General features: G+C 40.7%; 2 protein-coding genes across 2 annotated transcripts; both read right to left on the bottom strand.

Moving 5' to 3' along the window:
- Positions 1-6,608: 6,608 nt before the first annotated feature.
- LOC110150334 (olfactory receptor-like protein DTMT) lies at positions 6,609-7,553 on the bottom strand. The gene has a single exon (XM_020913260.2). The coding sequence runs from the start codon at positions 7,551-7,553 to the stop codon at positions 6,609-6,611; it is 945 nt and encodes a 314-aa protein (XP_020768919.2).
- A 7,186-nt stretch (positions 7,554-14,739) lies between these two features.
- LOC110150335 (olfactory receptor 1E2) lies at positions 14,740-15,684 on the bottom strand. Its single transcript, XM_020913261.2, has one exon. It carries the CDS (start codon positions 15,682-15,684, stop codon positions 14,740-14,742), a length of 945 nt encoding a protein of 314 aa, XP_020768920.2.
- Positions 15,685-23,179: the final 7,495 nt, after the last annotated feature.

Genomic DNA, 23,179 nt, shown 5'->3' on the forward strand with positions numbered 1-23,179 from the left:
AGTGATTGCTTCCAAATATACCAATCTTCTCTCCTCCAGTGGACTTTAAGCTCCATGATGGCAAGTCATGTGTAGATAGATTCACCCAGGAAATAATCTATTAAATCATTAGTGCATTCCTTCAAGAAATATTTACTGGGTAACTACCATCCACCAAACACTAAGCCATGTGATATAGGGAAAACAGTGGCCAAGAAAGACATGGTCCCTGCCCTCTGGAACCTTATTGTCTAGCTGGCAGATGTCACAACAAAACAAGCCACTATTGAGTGTTACAAATGTTATCATGGGGGGATACAGGATGTGATAAGGGTATATAGCAAGGCACCTAACCTTAACCAGTGGATCAGAGAAGACATTTTTTTTCGTGAGGTTTAAGTGGTAGCTAAGGAGTATTCCAGGAGAAGGAGATGAAAGTATCCAGAGAGAGAAAATGGGAAATGGAAAAACCCAGGGGTGAGAGAATCTGGAGCTTCTGACAAAGTGAAAGAGTTTCATTGTGACTGAAATACAGTGCGTGGGTTTGAAGGAGAGCAGAGGATGGGGGTCACTGGGAGAGGGTAAATGTGAGTGATGTAATTTGGAAATTCCTCAAAAAGTCATATATAGAATTACTGAATGACCCAGACATTCCACTCCTAGGTATATACCTGAAAAAAATTGAAATGCAAATATATGTATATGAATGGTCATACCGGCACTATTAATAGCCCCCAAGTGGAAACAAGCATGCACTGATAGCTAGGTAAATAAATGTGGTGTATCCATACAATGGGACATTATTCAGCAATAAAAAATAAATGAAGTACTGATAATCACTAGAAGATGGATGAACCTTGAAAACATTATGCCAGTCACAAAAGTCACATATGGTATAATTCTATTCATATGAAATATCAGAATAGGCAAATCCATAGAGAAACAAAGGAGACTGGCAATTGCTAAGGGAAAATGGGTAGTGATTGTGGGCATGGGATTTCTTCAGGGGTAATAAAAATGTTCTAAAATTGTGGTCATGGTTGCACAACTCTGAATATACAAAAATATTTAATTTTATGCTTTAAATAAGTGGATGCTATGGTATATAAGTGGGTTTGCTCAGTGGCTCATCGCTAAAGTGTCTGCCTGCAGTGCAGGAGACATGGATTTGATCCCTGGGTTGGGAAGATGCTCTGAAGAAGGAAATGGAAACCCATTGCAGTATTCTTGCCTGGAAAATTCCATGAACAAAGGAACCTGGTGGACTATAGTCCATGGGGTCACAAAAGAGTTGGACACGACTCTGGGACTAAAACAAAAAATGGTATACAATTAATACAATTAATTATGTTAACAAGTCTCAAAGAACAAGCCTTTATCATTGGGGGAATTTGTATACAGATTGTATATTAATTATACATGTATTGATGTTAAATTTCATAGATGTGATAATAGTATTACAGTCATATATGAGACTGTTCTTGTTTCTAGGAGCTCCTGAATGCTGAATTCTGTGGTTAAATGTCCTGATGTTTGAAAATTATTTAAAGCACTATAATATATGAAAAATGAAAAAGGAGAGAAGAAAGAAATAGAGAATAATCAATACAGGGAGGAAAGGAGGAGAGATTGGCATGCGATCTAAATATAAACAAATGACATTGTGTTTCATTTTTTTAAATCCATGAGTTCAACAATATAACTTGTTTTTGTAGTGATAATATTTATAGAATCACAATATTGCAAATTGTTTTTTTTCTCAATTTGTAGAAAATAAAAGTCACCATTTTTGCCTACATTGTGCGCATTTCAATTCTGTTGCTACCAAAAAAAAAAGATTGATCTTACTAAAGTAGAGGGGGGGAAAAGGAACAACAATAATGTTCCGAGATGGAATAGTAAAAGACTCTCTTGAAATGAAGAAAGAGGCAGACTCACAAATCAAAATGGACTTGTTGTGTTATGAAAAAAAATTGTAGCAGAAGTCATCTAATACAAAAACAATCTTATGAAATTTAAGTTTAGATAAATAATCCCATGAGCTTCAATGGGGGAGAAGATGGTCATATGAGGGGTGGAGGGAAAAGGAGTAGTCAGCCTTGCCTCAGATTTCTCCAGAGCAATTTTGAAAAATGAGAGAACAAATGTCCACAAAATTCTATAACTAACCAAGTTATCCTTCAGATATAAGCATACATACAAAAGGAAAATCTGAAATACATGAAAATTCAATAAAATAACATACATGTACCATTTTTTAACTTTTAAAATGACTAGAGTATGTAATCCAACCAATCAAGGAATTAATTAAAATAAACAGCTCAAAAAGTTTAAAGCCATAATATTAAAATAGTATTATGGGAAGAATTCTGTTTAACTTTACTGACAATAAAATATGAAAAGTATGTTATGATAATAAACACAAACAACATGGTTTATCTTTTAATAGCAAAGTTGAATTTAAGGCAAATGACATTAAACAGACCAAAATTTATTGCTATAATAAAGAAGATAAACAGTTCCATTTGGAATCAGTTCAGGTTAGAAGAGATGCTGTAGATAGGAGAATACATTATGGAAAAATGAGGTAAGAGATAAAATGATGTGAATATGTGAGTAAAGACATAAGTAAGATAAGTAAAAGGAACATAGATCAACAGAAGAGAATGGAGTCCAGAAATAGATTCACCCATACTAAGTCAATTGACTTCATACATAGGTGACTCGGTAATTCAGTGGGGAAAGGGACAGTGTCCTTCAACAATTCAAAAACTGGGTACAATGAAAATATCCATCAAAAGGTGAATGAATGAACAAACTGTACCATATTTATACAATGGAATACTATTCCATAATAAAAAGAAACTACTGATGCATAGAATTATATAGCTAAATCTACAAAACATTGTGTAGTGTTAAATACACCAGATAGAAAAGAGTACATAAAAATGATTCCATTTGTATGAACTTCAAAATCAGGCAAGCCTAATTGATAACTATAGAGATCAAATAAATAGAATCACATTGGTGGTTGGGGATGGGAGTTTGATTTTAAAGGGTCACAGCAAATTTTGAAGTGGTGGACTTATTAAAGATTTGGATTGGGATACAGGCTATATGAATGCTTATAATTATCAAAGTTTATTGAGCTGTACATTTTACACAGGTACATTGTCTTGTATGTAAACTATACATCAAGAAAACTGAAATATACATGTGTGTGTGCTCATATTCCCATATCCTTGTTCTTATCATAGAAGGACAATCATTTATAAATTTATCAATTATCAGTTCAGTTCAGTTCAGTTCAGTGGCTCAGTCGTGTCTGACTCTTTGCGACCCCATGGACAGCAGCACACCAGGCTTCCCTGTCCATCACCAACTCCCGGAGTTTACTCAAACTCATGTCCATTGAATTAGTGATGCCATCCAACCATCTCATCTTCTGTCGTCCCCTTCTCCTGCCTTCAATCTTTCCCAGCATCAGGGTCTTTTCAAATGAGTCAGTTTTTTGCATCAGGTGGCCAAATATTGAAGTTTCAGCTTCATCATCAGTTCTTCCAATGAATATTCAGGACTGATTTCCTTTAGGATTGAATGGCTTGATCACCTTGCAGTCCAAGGGACTCTCAAGAGTCTTCTCCAATACCACAGTTCAAAAGCATCAATTCTTCAGCAGTCGGCTTTGTTTACAGTCCAGCTCTCACATCCATACATGACTACCAGAAAAACCATAGCTTTGACTAGATGGACCTTTGTTGGCAAAGTAGTGTCTCTGCTTTTTAATATGCTGTCTAGGTTGATTATAGCTTCTCTTCCAAGGAGCAAGCATCTTTTAATTTCATGGCTGCAGTCACCATCCGCAGTGATTTTGGAGCCCAAGAAAATAAAGTTTGTCATTATTTCCACTGTTTCCCCATCCATGTGCCATGAAGTGACGGACCAGATGCCATGATCTTTGTTTTCTGAATGTTGAGTTTTAAGCCAAATTTTTCACTCTCTTTCACTTTCTTCAAGAGGCTCTTTAGTTCTTCTTCACTTTCTGCCATAAGGGTGGTGTCATCTGCATATCTGAGGTTATTGATATTTCTCCCAGCAATCTTGATTCCAGCTTCATCCAGTGCTGCTTCATCCAGTGCTGCTTCATCCAGTCCAGCATTTCTCATGACGTACTCTGCATACAAGTTAAATAAGCATGGTGACACTATACAGCCTTGACATACTCCTTTCCCAATTTGGAACCAGTCTGTTGTTTCATGTCCAGTTCTAACTGTTGCTTCTTGACCTGCATCCAGGTTTCTCAGGAGGCAGGTCAGGTGGTCTGGTATTCCCATCTCTTTAAGAATTTTCCACAGTTTGTTGTGATCCACACAGTCAAAGGCTTTGGCATAGTCAATACAGCAGAAGTAGATATTTTTCTGGAACTCTCTTGCTTTTACAATGATCCAGCAGATGTTGGCAATTTGATCTCTGGTTCCTCTGCCTTTTCTAAAACCAACTTGAACATCTGGAAGTTCATGGTTCACGTACTGTTGAAACCTGGCTTGGAGAATTTTGAGCATTACTTTGCTAGCGTGTAAGATGAGTGCAATTGTGTGGTAGTTTGAGCATTCTTCAGCATTGCCTTTCTTTGGGATTGGAATGAAAACTGACCTTTTCCAGTCCTGTGCACACTGCTGAGTTTTCCAACTTTTCTTAAATTGTCAATTATGTGGTCATTCAATTACCACTTCATGTTTTTTCCATTTGCTTTTCCTGGGTTAACATTGACTTGAGCATTTTTTCATATTGTTTATTCTTTATGAATTTTCTTTTAATGTTCTTTATACATTTTTTCTGTTCAGCTGTCATTTTACTCTAATGTTATTTGTAGGAGCTCTCTGGATATTTTGAATTTTAATCTTGTGTCTGTTAGACATGTTATAGTCTGTCATTTCTCTTTATTTTCTCTTACTATTTTCATGTTTATGCAGTCAAATACGTCAAACTTTTCTACATCAAAATAAGTTTGTTGGTTTCCAAAAAATAATTCCATTGAGAATTTGATTTGATTGCATTGAATGTATCTGAGGAAAACCAATATTAAAATTTGAGATTTCAAAGCTTGTCAAAATGAACTTGTCAAATGGATTGATTTTACTATATAAAATTGACTCTTCAAATGTAAATCAAAACTACAATAAAGGATCATCTCACTGCAGTTAGAATGGCCATCAAAAAGTCTATAAATAATAAATGCTGGAGAGGGTGTGGAGAAACAGGAACCCCTCCTGCACTGTTGGTGGGAATGTAAATTGGTCTAGCACTATGGAAAACAGTATGGAGTTTCCTTAAAACACTAAAAATAGAGTTACAGTATAACCCTGCAGTCCCACTCCTAGGCATATACCTGGAAAAAATGAAAACTATAATTTTAAAAGATACACACTTCACAATGCTCACAGCACCACTATTTACAATAGCCAAGACATGGAAGCAACCTAAATGTCCATCAGCAGATGGATAGATAAGATGTGATACACACACACATGCACATGCACATGCACACACAAACACAATAGAATATTACTTGGCCATGAAAAGGAATGAAAGACATGGATGAACCTAGAGATTATCATGCTAAGTGAAATAAGTCAGACAGAGAAAGACAAATGTCATATGATATCACTTACATGTAGAATCTAAAAAAATGATAAAAATGGAATTATTTACAAAACAGAAACAGACTCATAGACACTGAAAACAAACTGAAGGTTACCGAAGGGGTCAGAAGGAGAGGGATGCTTAGGAATTTGGAATGAACAGATATGATGACCTAGATGGGTTGGAACCAGGTGGTTAATGATATTGACTCTTGGTTACCTCATCACCAACAAATCAGAAAACTGTCCATGAGAAATCATGGACCCCATAACTCTGTCCCCAGCAAGTAATCCATTCTTCTTTTCCTGATATAATCTCTGAGCAAGACCTGGCAAGTGGGAGTTGGTTCTTTGGGACATGACTTCACATTCTCCCCAGAATTGCCAACTTCATCAATAAAGGAAGCTTTCCTTTTACCCAACTCTTGTCTGTCAGCATTGGATTCTTGAGCAATGAGGAGTTGAACTTGAGCTTGGTAACAAGGTCAGGAAAACATAAGGTAGACACAAAAATAAATCAGAGGGAGAAAAAAGCTAAGATACAAAATGATGTAAAAAATGTGCATGGAAAAGTGAATAGGACATATTTAGGGGAGGCTGGGAGGTTGTGAAGTGTGGATCTTATTTAGCACTGATCTAAGAGTATAATTATTTTAAAATAATACCAGATTCAAAGCAAAGTTCTAACTTAAAAAAAATCTCCTCGTTAAATTAGTGTAAATATGCAAGGCATGAAGATCATTTAAAAAACTGACCTTAAAATGTGTTTTTAGAGGGTCTTGTAGGGAAGAAAAAGAGGAAGACTTTGCTACAAGATCATCAAGATCTCCTTCCGTAGTTCAACTATGAAACTACACTTTACCTATTGAGTGATTATGTTCTATGTCATTTTAACAAAAGTTTACATGGTGACCAAAAAATCTGAAATAATATTTCAATATTAATATATCTACTAGATAAAATTGTGTAGAAATATCAACCTTACCATCAAAGAGAGAAGTGAATTTTCTTTCTACAAAAGACTCTTCTCAGAGCTCCCTTCATATCTTTGTTCCTCAGGCTGTAGATGAAGGGGTTCAGCATGGGGGTCACCACAGTGTACATCATAGACATGACTGTCTCCTTAACAGTAGAATTATTAGCTGATGGGCATAAGTAGAGACCAATAATTATCCCGTAAAACAGGGACACCACAGTGAGGTGGGAGCCACAGGTGGAGAAGGCTTTGCAGATGCCCTTGGCAGAAGGGACCTTGAGGATGGAGGACACGATTCGTGCATAAGACATGATGATGAGTAGGAATGGGGTGATGATAACGAGTCCTCCAGCAAAAAATATCACCAGCTCATTAACTCCAGTGTCAGAGCAGGACAGCTTCAGCAGAGCAGACAAATCACAGAAAAAGTGGGGGATCACATTGTCTTCACAAAAGTGCAGCCTGGCCATGAGCAGGGTGTGCACCATAGCATGGAATGTGGCCAGCACCCAGGGCAGCACCACCAGGAAGAGACAGAGCCTGGGGCTCATGAGGGTGGTGTAGTGCAGGGGGAAGCAGATGGCCACGTAGCGGTCATAGGCCATGGCCACAAGGAGGAAGTCCTCCAGGCCTGCAAAGAACAGGAAGAAGTACATTTGTGTCAGGCAGCCAGCATAGGGGATGGACAGGTCTTGGCTCTGCATGTCCTGTAGCAATTTGGGCATTGTGACAGAGGAGAAGCAGAGGTCAGAGAAAGACAGGTTACTGAGAAACAAATACATGGGTGTGTGGAGGTGGGGGTCCAGGCAAATGAGGACGATGATGAGAAGGTTCCCCACGACGGTGGTAACATACATGGCCAGGAACAGGACATAGGACAAGTTTTGATGCTTTGACTCGATGGGCAGTCCCAGCAGGAGGAACTCTAACATAATAGTTTGATTCCTTCCTGTCATGTTCTGTCTCCAGTATCTTTAGGAAGAAATAATAGTGTCCACAAAAACCCGAATTTCAGAATGAACTTATCTCTATGATAAACTGGCTCTTAGATGCTTTGCAAAACTATTTTATATCTTTCTCATCACAATAATTACAATCTTTACAGGACTCCAATTCTCTATAATCAGAATCTCTATCATTGGAAATGACTTATTTTCTTCATTTATCTTTAACATGAAACAATATTCCAACTTTCCTAAAACATTCTTTTCCCTTAGCTTCTGAGACACATAATACAATCGTTTTTCCCATACTTGCCTGGTCAGACATCCTCAATACTCTACGGGCTTCTGTTTTGTCTCTATCTTCAACTTGATTGATGTTCCAAAGTTTTTTCCTAAACACTGTTCTTTTAGAATTTTATATGCCATAAGAAAAGGATGCTAGTGGTGCTAGTAGTAAAGAACCTGCCTGCCAATGCAGTCAGTGGAGCCTCGCAGGTTACAGTCCATGGGCTTTCAGAGCTGGACATGATTGAAGCAACTTAGTACACATGTACCAAGAAAAACTCATCTGCTTCAGTGGCTTGATTACCATTTAAACTTCGGTTGTAGATGTCTCTCTAAACCATAAAAGAATATACTCAATTGTTTGAGTAATAGCTCTACTTGGATATATCACACACATCTTCAGTTAAAAAGATTTCAAAAAAAAAAAAAGATTTCAAAAGAAACATATGATCTCCCTTTGTGCCTCTCCCAATTCCCTCCTCCTCTAAACTTCCATATCCCAGAAAAAGACTTCCAGGTCCAGATTAAAACTTGAGAGTCTTCTTTCATTTCCTCCTTTCTGTTGTCAATACCCAACATCTGTCAACAAGACCAATAAATTCTTTCTTCTTCACCCACTCCTTATCCACACTGTCACCATCTTAGATCAGCCTGACTTCACATCTTGTTTGTATTATTGGAAAAATCTGTCTGTAAAAAGGATGTTATTGGAATATAGTTGGTTTACAATATTGTATTAGTTTCAAGTGTGCATCAAAGTGAGTCAGACGTGTGTGTGTGTATGCTCAATCATGTCACACTCTGCAACTCCATGGACTGTAGCCAAGGAGACTCCTTTGTCCATGGACTTTCCTAAGCAAGAATACTGAAGTGGGTCCCCATTTCCTACTCCTGGGGATCTTCCCAACCCAGGGATCAAACCTGTGTCGCCTCTTGTGTCTCCTACATTGGCAGGTGGAATAAGTTTTACATATATGTATGTGCTACTGCTAAGTCACTTCAGTTGTGTCTGACTCTGTGCAACCCCGTAGACGGCAGCCCACCAGGCTCCCCCGTCCCTGGGATTCTCCAGGCAAGAACACTGGAGTGGGTTGCCATTTCCTTCTTCAATACATGAAAGTGAAAAGTGAAAGTGAAGTCGCTCAGTCGTGTCTGATTCTTAGCTACCCCATAGACTGCAGCCTACCAGGCTCCTTCATCCAGGGGATTTCCCAGGCAAGAGTACTGGAGTGGGGTGCCATTGCCTTCTCTGATATGTGTGTGTGTGTGTGTGTGTGTGTGTGTGTGTGTATCTCCATATATATATATATATATATATATATATATATATATATATATCCACTCTTTTTTAGATTCTTTTCCCATATAGGCCATTACAGAGTATTGAGTATATTTTCCTGTGCTATACATTAGGTTCTAATTACTTATCTATTTTACATTTCAGTTCAGTTCAGTTCAGTTCAGTCGCTCAATCATGTCTGACTCTTTGCAACCCCATGAATTGCAGCACGCCAGGCCTCCCTGTCCATCACAAACTCCCGGAGTATACTCAAACTCATGCCCATCAGGTCAGTGATGCCATCCAGCCATCTCATCCTCTGTCGTCCCCTTCTCCTCCTGCCCCCAATCCCTCCCAGCATCAGAGTCTTTTCCAATGAGTCAACTCTTCGCATGAGGTGGCCAAAGTATTCAAGCTTCAGCATCAGTCCTTCCAATGAACACCCAGGACTTATCTCCTTTAGGATGGACTGGTTGGATCTCCTTGCAGTCCAAGGGACTCTCAAGAGTCTTCTCCAACATCACAGTTCAAAAGCATCAATTTTTCAGCACTCAGCTTTCTTCAAAGTCCAGCTCTCACATCCATACATGCATGACCACTGGAAAAACCATAGCCTTGACCAGATGAACCTTTGTTGGCAAAGTAATGTCTCTGCTTTTTTAATATGCTATCTAGGTTTGTCATAACTTTCCTTCCAAGGAGTAAGCGTCTTTTAATTTCATGGCTGCAGTCACCATCTGCAGTGATTTTGGAGCCCCCAAAAATAAAGTCTGACACTGTTTCCACTGTCTCCCCATCTATTTCCCATGAGGTGATGGGACCAGATATATCGTAGGGTGTATATGTCAATCTCAATCTTTGGAACAACCTCTTAATGTATCTCCCTGCTTCCATACTTGAAGCCCTCTACATCAGTATCTTTCATCATAGTAAACATTCTAAGATGAAAAATGGATAATTGTTCTCCATGAAGTCTTTGTGAATTCCCATTGCTCTTAACATAAAGGCAAGCTCCCTTCAAAAGGTGACTCATGACCTGACCCTTGCCTAACTCCGCAACTTCATCTGGCCCCACGACTGTACTCACATTTCACTCTCCAGCAAAGCTGGACTTAAACACAACACTCTTGCCCCAGCACTTTGCACTCACTGTTCCTCTTCCCTAGTGTTCTCCCCCTTCTGCTCCCTCTTCCCATGGCTTCCCGTATCTGTCCTTCCCATATATTTCATGTCATTTGCCCTGCAAACCTTCCCTATCTCCCCCAGACCAGGGGAGAATGCACTGCTGTTTCCAAGCATCCTTCTTGTCCCCACAGCACTCCATGACAATGGGATTATTTCTTTATAGCTGCCTTCCATATCAGATTGTGAAGTCTGCATAGTAAAGAGTCATGCATGTCTGCCTTCACGGCTGCCACAGAGCCAGAACCTGGCCCAGTGCCTGGATACAGGTGGTGTTTCATAAATATCCATTGGTTGTGCTTGAGGTTGACTTGGGCATTCCTCCAACTTTAAAGCCAGCAAAACTCCCTTTAAGTTAGAAACACTACTCTTACTAACTCCTCCAGGACAGAAACTCACTACCCTTAATCATTTAGCACTAAAATTGACCCTGTATTACAAAATGTATGGAGCAATGTTTCCCCATGGTATTTATTCTTGTACCTCAGACACATGGTAGGCACGCTCAGTCCCTTGTTCATGTCCAGCTCTTTGCCATCCCACGGACTGTAGCTCACTGGACTCCTCTGCCCATGGAATTTCCCAATCAAGAATACTGGAGCGAGTTGCCATTTCCTTCTCCAGGGGAATCTTCCCGACCCAGGGATCGAACCCGTTTCTCCTGCGTCCCCTGCACTGGCAGGCAGACTCTTTACCACTGAGCCACCTGAGAAGACCTTTCAAACACACTACTATTACACTGATATAGATAATAGAGAAACATGCACATATATGGATAGATATAAATAAAATTCTCTATTGGATCTGTTTCTCTGGAAAAGCCTAACACTCCATAGTGCACCTCAAAGTGGACAAAACACAGAGGAGAAACATCGTTAGATGTGGGAAGCTCTGTCATTGAAGACATAACTGAATCCAACAGCTGGGATTTCACCCCTTGATGCTGGCTGATCAATCACGTCAGTAAGTTTTCACATAGATATTACACAGAGGCATGACACTGGGAAGAGACACCTGGTTTCTCAGAGCTTTGTCTCCCTGGAAAATGAGCAGAACCCCATTTGTGTGACTGGGGATCACTCCTGTATTAAGAGTATGGCTGGGGATCACAAACCAGAGACAGGACTTGGGGATGTCATCACTGATGGTGCCATGAGCCTCACATTCTCTTCTTTACCCATTAAATCAATAGTTTTCAGCCCAGAACTGCACTTAAGAAAATCTAGGGTAACGCTTCTTAAATTAAATATCCCTGAAAAATCCCCTGGGAGTGCTAGTAAAACACTGATTTTGATATAGTAGGCCTGCTTCTGCATTTAATCAGCACCCAGGTAATGCCCATGCTGTAGTCCATGGGCTTCACAATGAGTAGCAAGAGTACTTGGTACTGTTAAAAATAAAGATCACTGGACCCCTCAGATAAATATAATCACAATCTTTGAGAGGAAGCCGATACAGAGTTTTCTTAAAGCTCCAAGGTAATTCTAAAATAAAACAAGGGTTCAGAAGTATGGCATTAATGCTTACCTCAAGAGTTGTTAGTACACTGAAATTATACAATGTTCCGGGAATAAATGACGTGGTAAGAGATACTTAAGAATGTTGTCATTAATAAAAAATAGATTATAATGTGTGAACCTTAATAAAAACTTCTCAAATGTAGTGAAGTTTTGGGAAGCAGAGAGGTGGAAAAGGAAAGCATTACCATACTTGAAAAACTCTCCTGGAGAACACCGCACAACATGAAAAATCAAGACTCTCAGGTCGAAAGAACCCTAAGGGACCAGCTTGTTTACCCTCTGCCCAGCTTACCCAGTGTGAGAGGACTGTGACCCGAGATCCTACTCCCCTTTACTCACTAAGGCATGTGAGATAACAGCCTCTAAATTCATCTCTGGTGTCTGCAAAATCGTATCCGCATCTCCCATTCTGCACATCCTTGGGCCAAACGGGCCCTGGATCCCAGAGGAGTGTCGGTCCTAGAGGAACTCATTAAAGGCGAAGTAATTACTCAAGGCCTCTCTAGGACACCACCTCCCATGGTGGCTCAGATGGTAAAGAATCAGTTTGCAATGCAGGAGACCCAGGTTCAATTCCTGAGTCAGGAAGATCCCCTGGAGGAGGGAATGGCAACGCACTCTAGTATTCTTGCCTGGAAAATCCCATGGACAGAGGAGCCTGGTGGGCCACAGTCCATGGGGTGACAAAGAATCAGGCATGACTGAGCGATTAACACTTTCACTTTCTCTAGGACAAATGCTCTCAGGGTCCTGGAGCAATGACGGATTACAATCACTGATCACACCTGACGATACTTTGGGGGAAACTGTGGATGGAGAGAAGCTCATACATGAAAGCTTAATCACTGACTGTTCAGGGAATGGACAGTAGACACTTGTGGTTGGAGCCTACATTTCCAGTGGTAAAAGAGGGTGGTTCGTGAAATCATAAAACAAGCAGGAACCATACGGTAGTATCCTAAAAATTCTGAGGAGTGTAACAGGCTGTTTTCTGTGGGCAACAAGAAAGCTTCAGTGGTTTGAGTAAAGTGCCAAGAAAGACATTTGTTTTTTGGGTTTTCTGTTTTGTTTTCTGACTGTTCTGGGCAGCATGTGGGATCTTAGTTCCCTGACCAGGGATCAAAGCAGCACTCCCTGAAGGGGAAACTCAGTGTCTTAACCGCTGGACTGCCAGGGAAGTCCCAAGACACGTATTTTGGAAAGATTCTCAAGGTGGAAGAATCTCTCAGTAAAACACCATTTCCCATAAGTGATCTGTAACTAACAAGGAGTAGTTACCTACACAACACAACTGTATGCAGATATATAGGAAGTACTAGAATAAGAGACAAGAGGAACTCTCCCTGATCATACTCCATTCTTCCTCAAGTCAAGATAGAAAAGAAAACCCAGTGTGAATCCCACTGAAGTACTTCTGCCTTCTTACCTCTGTGGGAAAACATACTGGCACCTGTCACCTGCATCATGTCTAATACTCCCCAGATATGTCAGAATACCTCCTAGACTCCAGCTCTTCCTTATGCTGCAGTTATCTATGGCCACAACTCCATAATTAACTTTTTTTTTTTTGGCTGTGCTAGGTCTTCATCACTGTGCATGGGCTTTTCTGTAGTTGCCGCGAACAGGGGCTCCTCTGTAGTTGGGGTGTGTGGGCTTCTCGTTGCGGTGGCCTCTCTTTGCAGAGCGCAGGCTCTTGGCGCACAGGCCTAAGCAGTTGTGGCACACGGGCTTAGTTGCCCTACAACATGGCAGAGAGCCTGGTGAGCTAAAGTCCACGGGGTCAAAAAAGAGTAAACACGACTTAGCGACTAAACAACAACAACAGCAATGAACGAAACTATTGTAGCAAAGGAGAGAGAAAGTTCACTTGAGATTCAGGGCAGGTCAAGAAGACACTGAAGACATGAAAATAAATCAGAAGAGACAAGGTTAAGAGACAGAATAATGCAAACCCTTGCTCAAGAAGAGATAAATAAATATCTATATTCAACAATTAAAAGTCCAGTTTAGCAGAGGTAAGCAGGGGAGAATTTTGCATTTTAAATAGTATTGACCTCGAGGACACAGTATTATATATCGCATGGGTTTTTTTTTTTTTTTACTTTTTTAAAACATGATAAATTAATTGTTTAAAAAAGGGACACAGAGACTGAAGAAAAGGCTTTCCTCTCTGCCTTTAGTGTGGCAGACCTGGGTTCTAAGTGGCCTTCCTAGGAGCATGGCGTGGCCTGGATGGCAGCCTCACACATCCAAAAGGGCCAGGTTTAGAAAAGGACCATTGGCCCAAGAATTTGCTGCCATAGAGGCACGCAGTGGGCAAGGAGGCAGCACATCCCAAATTAATACTATTTTATAAGCTATCACAACTCTGCTGTTTATTTTAGTCTCCTCCATATTTTCAAATGGAAGGATGATAAAAGTAACTACGTCGTGAGTTGTCTGATTCAGTAAATATTAGCCTACTGTGGGCCCAGGTTCTGCAGTTTCTATCTCTTCATTCACGGAATGTCTGTCCAAGGTGGTGGGTCAAGGGCAGAGGGGAGAGGGTGTGTCACAAGTAAATGAGTAAATGCTCAATAAACAACAGTGTTTATTTCAGCAGTAAATAAAACATTGAAAATGGTAATAAAAAAAAAGGTGAAGGGAGGGCACAAAGATTAATTGGAAATTTAAAAATGAAGCTTCTTTTAGTAACCTGGAGAGAAAAATGAGAAAGATCCTGCTAGGAGGTCACGGACATCCCCTTTCCAAGTCCTACTACATACCTCCACTGTATCTCTTTTACTTATTGGACAATATCCTACTAAGTCATTGCAAAAAAAAGGATAATTGAAAACAGAAATCTGGGTTAACATCCCAATATTGATATCAATATACCTACTAAATACAATTGTGTAGAAATCCCAACTTTATCATCATCCCAACTTTACAGTCATAGAGAGACGGGATTTTTCTTTTTGCAAAAGACTCTTCTCAGAGCTCCTTTCATGTCTCTGTTTCTCAGGCTGTAGATGAAGGGGTTCAGCATGGGGGTCACCACAGTGTACATCATAGACATGACAGTCTCCTTAACAGTAGAATTATTAGCTGATGGGCATAAATAGAGACCAATAATTGCCCCATAAAACAGGGAAACCACAGTGAGGTGGGAGCCACAGGTGGAGAAGGCTTTGCAGATGCCCTTGGCAGAAGGGACCTTGAGGATGGAGGACACGATTCGTGCATAAGACATGATGATGAGTAGGAATGGGATGACGATAATGAGCCCTCCGACAAAAAATATCACCAGCTCATTAACTCGAGTGTCAGAGCAGGACAGCTTCAGCAGAGCAGACAAATCACAGAAAAAGTGGGGGATCACATTGTCTGCACAAAAGTGCAGCCTGGCCATGAGCAGGGTGTGTAACATGGCATGGAATGTGGTCAGTATCCAGGGCAGCACCACCAGGAAGAGACAGAGCCTGGGGCTCATGATGGTGGTGTAGTGCAGGGGGAAGCAGATGGCCACGTAGCGGTCATAGGCCATGGCCACGAGGAGGAAGTCCTCCAGGTCTGCAAAGAACAGGAAGAAGTACATTTGTGTCAGGCAGCCAGCATAGGGGATGGACGGGTCTTGGCTCTGCATATTCTGCAGAAATTTAGGCATTGTGACAGAGGAGAAGCAGAGGTCAGAGAAAGACAGGTTACTGAGAAACAAATACATGGGTGTGTGGAGGTGGGGGTCCAGGCAAATGAGGACGATGATGAGAAGGTTCCCCAGGACGGTGGTAACATACATGGCCAGGAACAAGGCGTAGAACAGGTTCTGATACTCTGACTTGATGGGCAGTCCCAGCAGGAGGAACTCTGAGACAGTAGTTTGATTCCTTCCTGTCATGTTCTGTCTCCAGTATCTTTAGGAAGAAGTAATAGTGTCCTTGAAAACCTGAATTTCAGAATGAACTTATTCTATGATAAACTGGCTTTTAGATGCTTTGCAAAACTATTTTATATCTTTCTCATCACAATAATTACAATCTTTACAGGACTCCAATTCTCTGTAATCAGAATCTCTATCATTGGAAATGACTTATTTTCTTCATTTCTCTTTAACACAACACAATATTCCAACTTTCCTAAAGCATTTTTATCCCTTGGCTTCTGAGACACATAATACAATGGTTTTTCCCATACTTGCCTGGTCAGACATCCTCAGTACTCTATTGGCTTCTGTTTTGTCTCTATCTTCAACTTGATCGATATTCCAGGGTTTGTTCCTAAACACTGTTCTCTTATAATTTTATTATACCATAAGAAAAGGGCCTCCCAGGTGGTGCTAGTGGTAAAGAATCTGCCTGCCAATGCAAAGACAGTGGAGCCTGGAGAGTTACAGTCCATGGGCTTTCAAAGTTGGACACAATTGAAGAGACTTAGCACACACACACCAAGAAAAACTCATCTACTTCAACGGCTTATTACCATTTAAACTTTGTTGTAGATGTCTTTCTAACTCATAGAAGAAGATACTCAATTGCTTGAGTAATATCTCTCCTTGGATGTATCACAGGTAACTTCAGTTAAACAGATTCCAAAAGAAACACACAATATCCCTTTGTGCCTCTCCCAATTTCTTCCTCCTCTAAAAGTCCATATCCCAGAAAAAGACTTCCAGGTTATTCAGATTGAAACATGAGAGTCTTCTTTCATTTCCTCCTTTCTGTTGTCAATACCCAACATCTGTCAACAAGATCTAGAAATTCTTTCTCCTTCATTCACTCCTTATCCACACCATCACCACCTTAGGTCAGCTTGACATCACATCTCATTTATACTATTTGAACCATCTTAAAAAAATGTTATTGGAATATAGTTGATCCACATTGTTGTGCTAGTTTCAGGTGTAGAGCACAGTGAATCAGTTGTGTGTGGGTGTGTGTGTGTGTGTGGGTTGGTGGGTGTCCAACTCTTTGCAACCCCATGGCTGCAGCCTGGCAGACTTCTCTGACCATGGAATTTTCCAAGCAAGAATACTGGAGCAGGTTGCCATTTCCTACTCCTGGGGACCTTCCTGACCCAGGGATCAAACTCGCATATCTTGCGTCCCCTGCACTGGCAGGCAGAATCAGTTCTATCTGTACAAACGTCCACTCTTTTTTTTTATTCTTTTCCCATATAGGCCATTACAGAGTATTGAGTATAGTTCCCTGGGCTTTACAGTAGATTCTTATTAGTTATCTATTTTATGTATAGTAGGGTGTATATGTCTATCTCAATATTTGGAACAACCTCTTAATTCAACTCCCTGCTTCCATACTTGAAACACATCAGTATCCTTCATCACAGTAGACATTTGAGGATGAAGAACAGGTAACCATTCTCCATGAAGTCTTTGTGGATTCCCATTGCTCTTAACATAAAGGCAAATTCCCTTCAAAAGGTGACTCATATTTTTGAGATTAATGCTTTTTCTATTGCTTCGCTTGCTATTATTTTCTCCCAATCTGAGGGCTGTCTTTTCACCTTGCTTATAGTTTCCTTTGTTGTGCAAAAGCTTTTAAGTTTAATTAACTCCTGCAGCTCAATTCCAGAAAAATAAATGACCCAATCAAAAAATGGGCCAAAGAACTAAACAGACATTTCTCCAAGGAAGACATACAGATGGCTAACAAACACATGAAAAGATGCTCAACATCACTCATTATCAGAGAGATGCAAATCAAAACCACAGTGAGGTACCATTACACGCCAGTCAGGATGGCTGCTATCCAAAAGTCTACAAGCAATAAATGCTGGAGAGGGTGTGGAGAAAAGGGAACCCTCTTACACTGTTGGTGGGAATGCAAACTAGTACAGACGCTATGGAGAACAGTGTGGAGATTTCTTAAAAAGCTGGAATTAGAACTGCCATATGACCCAGCAATCCCACTTCTGGGCATACACACCGAGGAAACCAGATCTGAAAGAGACACGTGCACCCCAATGTTCATCGCAGCACTGCTTATAATAGCCAGGACATGGAAGCAACCTAGATGCCCATCAGCAGACAAATGGATAAGGAAGCTGTGGTACATATACACCATGGAATATTACTCAGCCATTAAAAAGAATTCATTTGAATCAGTTCTAATGAGATGGATGAAACTGGAGCCCATTATACAGAGTGAAGTAAGCCAGAAAGATAAAGACCAATACAGTATACTAATGCATATATATGGAATTTAGAAAGATGGCAACGATAACCCTATATGCAAAACAGAAAAAGAGACACAGATGTACAGAAGAGACTTTTGGACTCTGTGGGAGAAGGCGAGGGTGGGATGTTTCGAGACAACAGCATCAAAACATGTATATTATCAAGGGTGAAACAGATCACCAGCCCAGGTTGGATGCACGAGACAAGTGCTCAGGGCTGATGCACTGGGAAGACCCAGAGGGATCGGGTGGAGAGAGAGGTGGGAGGGGGGATCGGGATGGGGAATACATGTAAATCCATGGCCGATTCATGTCAATGTATGGCAAAAACCACTGCAATATTATAAAGTAATTAGCCTCCAACTAATAAAAATAAATGGAAAAAAAAAAAGGTGACTCATGACCTGACCTTTGCCTAATTCTGCAGCTTCATCTGGCCCCACAACTGTACTCACATTTCACTCTCCAGCAAAGCTGGACTTAAACACAACACTCTTGCCCCAGCACTTTGCACTCACTGTTCCTCTTCCCTAGTGTTCTCCCCTTTCTGCTCCCTCTTCCCATGGCTTCCCATGTATTTCATGTCATTTGCCCTGCAAACCTTCCCTATCTCCCCCAGACCAGGGGAGAATGCACTGCTATGTTTCCAAGCGTCCTTCTTGTCCCCACAGCACTCCATGACAATGGGGTTATTTCTATATAGCTGCCTTCTTCACTGGATTATAATCTCCACGTAGGAAAGGGTCATGTCTGCCTTCACAGCTGCCATGGAGCCAGCACCTGGCCCAGTGCCTGGATACAGGTGGTGTTTCATAAATAGCCATTGGTTGTGCTTCAGATTGTGACGTGCATTCCTCCAACTTTAAAGCCAGCAAAACTCCTTTTGAGTTAGAATCACTACTCTTACTAACTCCTCACAGACAGAAACTCACTACCCTCAACCATTTAGCACTAAATTTGACCCTGTATTACAGAATGTATGGAGCAATGTTGTCCCCATCGTATTTATTCTCATACCTCAGACACACGGCACGCTCAGTCCCTTGGTTGTATCAATTCTTTGTGATCCCATGGACTGTAGCCCACAAGGCTCCTCTGTCCATGATAGTTCCCAGGCAAGAATACTGGAGCGAGTTGCCATTTCCTTCTCCAGGGGAATCTTCCCGACCCAGGGATTGAACCCATATCTCCTGCATCTCCTGCACTGGCAGGCAGATTCTTTACCACTGAGCTACCTGAGAAGCCCTTTAAACACACTACTATTACACTAATACAAATGATATAGGTAATAGAGATATATGCACATATATGGATAGGTATAGATAAAATTCTCTATTGGATCTTCTTCTCTGGAGAAGCCTAACACTCCTCAGTGCACCTTACAGTAGAGAAAAAGACACCAATTAGATGTGGGAAGCTCCTTCATTAAAAACATAACTGAATCCAACAGCTGGGATTTCACCCCTTGATGCTGGCTGATCGGCCATGTCAATAGGTTTTACACACGGATATTACATAAAGACATAACACTGGGAAGAAACAGTTGGTTTCTCAAAATTTTGTTTCCCTGGCAAATGAGCAGGACCTCATTTGTGTGACTGGGGTTCACATCTGTATTAAGACTGTGATTAGCAATCACAAACCAGAGACAGTACTTGGGGATGTCGTCACTGATGGTGCCATGAGCCTCTCACCTTCTTCACCCATTAAGTCAGTAGTTCTCAGCTAGAACGGCACTTAAGTAAATCTAGGGCAATGCTTCTAAAATTTAATATCCCTGAAAAATCTCCTGGGAGTGCTAATAAAGCACTGATTTTTATATAGTAGGTCTGCTTCTGCATTTTAATCAGCACCCAAGTAATGCCCATGCTGTAGTCCATGGGTTTCACAGTGAGTAGGAAGAATACATGATGCTTTTAAAAACAAAGATCACTTGACCCCTCAGATAAATATAATCACAGTCTTTGAGAGGAAGTCCATACAGAGTTTTTTTTAAGCTCCAAGGTGACTCTAAAATAAAACAAGGGTTCAGAAGTATGGCATTAATGCCTACCTTAAGAGTTGTTAGTATACTGAAACTACACAATGCTATAGGAATAAATGATATGGTAAGTAATACATAAGAATGCTATCATTAATAAAAATAGATTAAATGAGTGAACATTAGTAAAAAAATTCTCCAATGTAGTGAAATTTGGGGAAGTATAGAGGTGGAAAAGAAAAGCATCACCATACTTGAAAAACTCTCCTACTGAACACCATTCAACCTGGGAAATCAAGACCCTCAGGTTGTAAGAACCCTAAATGACCAGCTCATTCACCTTCTGCCCAACTTACCCAGTGTATGAGGGTGACTTCAGGACCCTGACCTGAGATCCTACTCTACTTTATTCACTAAAGCATGTGAGATATCAGCCTCTGTAGCCATCTCCTGTGTCTGTACAGGTGATATCTTTTGTCACATCTCCCATTCTGTACATCCTTGGGCCTAAGGGGCCCTGGATCCCAGAGGAGTATAGATCCTGGAGGAATTCATTAAAGTCAAAGTAATTACCCAAGGCCTCTCTAGGACACCACCTCCCACGGTGGTTCAGATGGTAAAGAATCTGCCTGCAATGCAGGAGACACAGGTACAATCCTGGGAGAAAGGAATGGCAATGCACTCCAGTATTCTTGCCTGGAAAAATCCCATGGACATAGGAACCTGGTGGGCTACCATCCATGGGGTCCCAATGAGTCAGACACAACTTAGCAACTAACACTTTCACTTCCTCTAGGACAAATGCTCTCAGGGTTGTGGAGCAGCGACTGATTACAATCACTGATCAGGCCTGACTATTTGGGGGAAGGTGAAGATGGAGAGAAGCTCATACATGAAAGCTTAATCACTGCCTGTTTGGGGAATGAACATGGGACATTTGTGGTTGGAGCCTACACTTTGGGAGGCAAAAAGGATGGTTCGTGAAATCATAAAACAAGTAGGAACCCTACTGTGAGTATCCTAAAATATCTGAGGGGTGTAGCAGATTGTTTTCTGTGGGCAACAAAAAGCCGTCAGTGGTTAGGGCAAAGTGTCAAAAAAGATGCATAATTTGGAAAGATTCTCAAGGTGGCAGAATCTCTCAATGCAACACCATTTCCCAAGAATCAGCTGCAGCTAACAATAAGTAGATATCTCTGACACACCTATATGCAGATAAATAGAAAGTACTAGAATAAGAAAAAAAGGTAAACTCTCCCCGGCCATGTTCAATTCTTTCTCAAGCCAAGACATAAAAGAAAATCCAGCTTGACTCCTGTTGAGGTACTTCTGCCTTCTTGCCTCTGTGAGAAAACATTAATGGCACCTGCAACCACCATCATCTCTGCATGTATGTGCATGGTCAGTCGCTCAGTCATGTCTGACATTTTGTGATCCCATGGACCATAGTCCACCAGCCTCCTCTGTCTATGGAATCTTCCAGGCAAGAATACTGGAGTGAGTTGCCATTTCCTATTCTAGGGGATCTTCCTGACCCAGGGATTGAACCCACATCTCCTACATTGGCAGGTGGTTTCTTTATCATTGCACCACCTATGTAGCCCACCATCATCTCTAATACTCCCCAAATTTGTCAGAATATCTCCTAGTTTCCAGCTCTTCCTTATGCACCAGTTAACTATGGCCACAAAGCCATAACACCTTCTTTCACTACCCATTCACAGCTGTATGGGGTTCTCACATGATCACATAATACAAATCTTCATTCCTAGTGAATCAGCATCTTCACTGGTCTTGCCTTATTGACTTGTTATAGTTTTATTGATATTTATTTTTAAATAGAAAATACTAAGTGGCACTCAGAGAATTCCCTAGAATTGCAAACATGGTCCTCTCTGACCCAGTTGTGTGGAGATACCCCGTTTTCCCTTTCTAATCTATAGCACTAACCCAGGCTCAGGTAATGTTAATCTTTGCACATGGGTTCACATAAGTGACTTCCCTGGTGGCTCAGACGGTAAAGCATCTGTCTACAAGGCGGGAGACCTGAGTTCGATCCCTGGGTCAGGAAGATCCCCTGGAGAAGGAAATAGCAACTCACTCCAGTACTCTTGCCTGGAAAATCCCATTGATGGAGGAGCCTGGAAGACTGCAGTCCATGGGATTGCAAAGAGTCGGACACGACTGAAGGACTTCACTTTCTTTCTTTCACATAAGGACCACAAAGTGTCCAGGTGATTTGCTCAACTTCCAATTCAATGAAAGCACTGTTCTATCCCTTGGTAGAAGCACTCCTCCCTTGAGACCTATGAGACACTTCTTATGCATCTTTTCAATTCTCTCAGCTTCATCTCCTGTTCGCCATGGCTTAGTAGCCAGCTGCAGTGGCTTCAGCAAGCTTCAGCAGTGCAACCTGATGGCACCTCACCTCCACTCTGCTCCACGTGGTTCAAGCTTCCTGCTCTGGGGCTTCTCTGACTCCGTGAAACACAGTGTCATGGGAAACTGTCTCAGTATTCATACTAATATTTAGGCAAATGATCCATCAAGAGTGAATTGTTTTTTTTAACATGACGTGTGGATTGAAGTTTGTTTTTTTCACATGGAAATCCAAGTTCTCCAGCATCATTGGTCGACAAGACTATTTTCTACTGAATTGTCTTTGCACATTTGTCAGTGATCAATGGATGATACATGATTGAATTTAGTTTTTGAATTCTATAATGTATTCTATACTCTCTATATTGATCCGTATTTCTCTAATGCCACCATTTTTAATCTTTTAGCTATAGTAAATTTACTTTTTTAGTTTTTTTGCCTTTACATGTATATTTTGTAATCTTATTGTCAATTTATACTACCAAAAAGTCCTCTGGAGTTTAACTGAAATGTGTTGAATCTCTAGATTGGTTTCAGAAGAGTCAACATCTTAACAATGTCAACTCTTTCATTCCATGAACATGTTGTATCTATCAATTTCTTTAGCTCTCAATAAGTTCTTAATCAGAGTTTTGTGATTTCAAGATATGGACCTTGTATATATTGTGTATGATTTATATCCAAGCATTTAAAGTTCTGGTGCTATTATATTAATAAGATGGTACTTTAAAAATACAGTGAGAAAGGACAGCCTGTTCAATAAATGGCACTGGGGAACTGGAAATGCAAAAGAATTTAATTCAAATGAGTTAATGCTTAAACTACGACCTAAAACTAAAAA

The sequence above is a fragment of the Odocoileus virginianus genome, chromosome 17, assembly GCF_023699985.2.
Source record: "Odocoileus virginianus isolate 20LAN1187 ecotype Illinois chromosome 17, Ovbor_1.2, whole genome shotgun sequence".
Classification (NCBI taxonomy): Eukaryota; Metazoa; Chordata; class Mammalia; order Artiodactyla; family Cervidae; genus Odocoileus; species Odocoileus virginianus.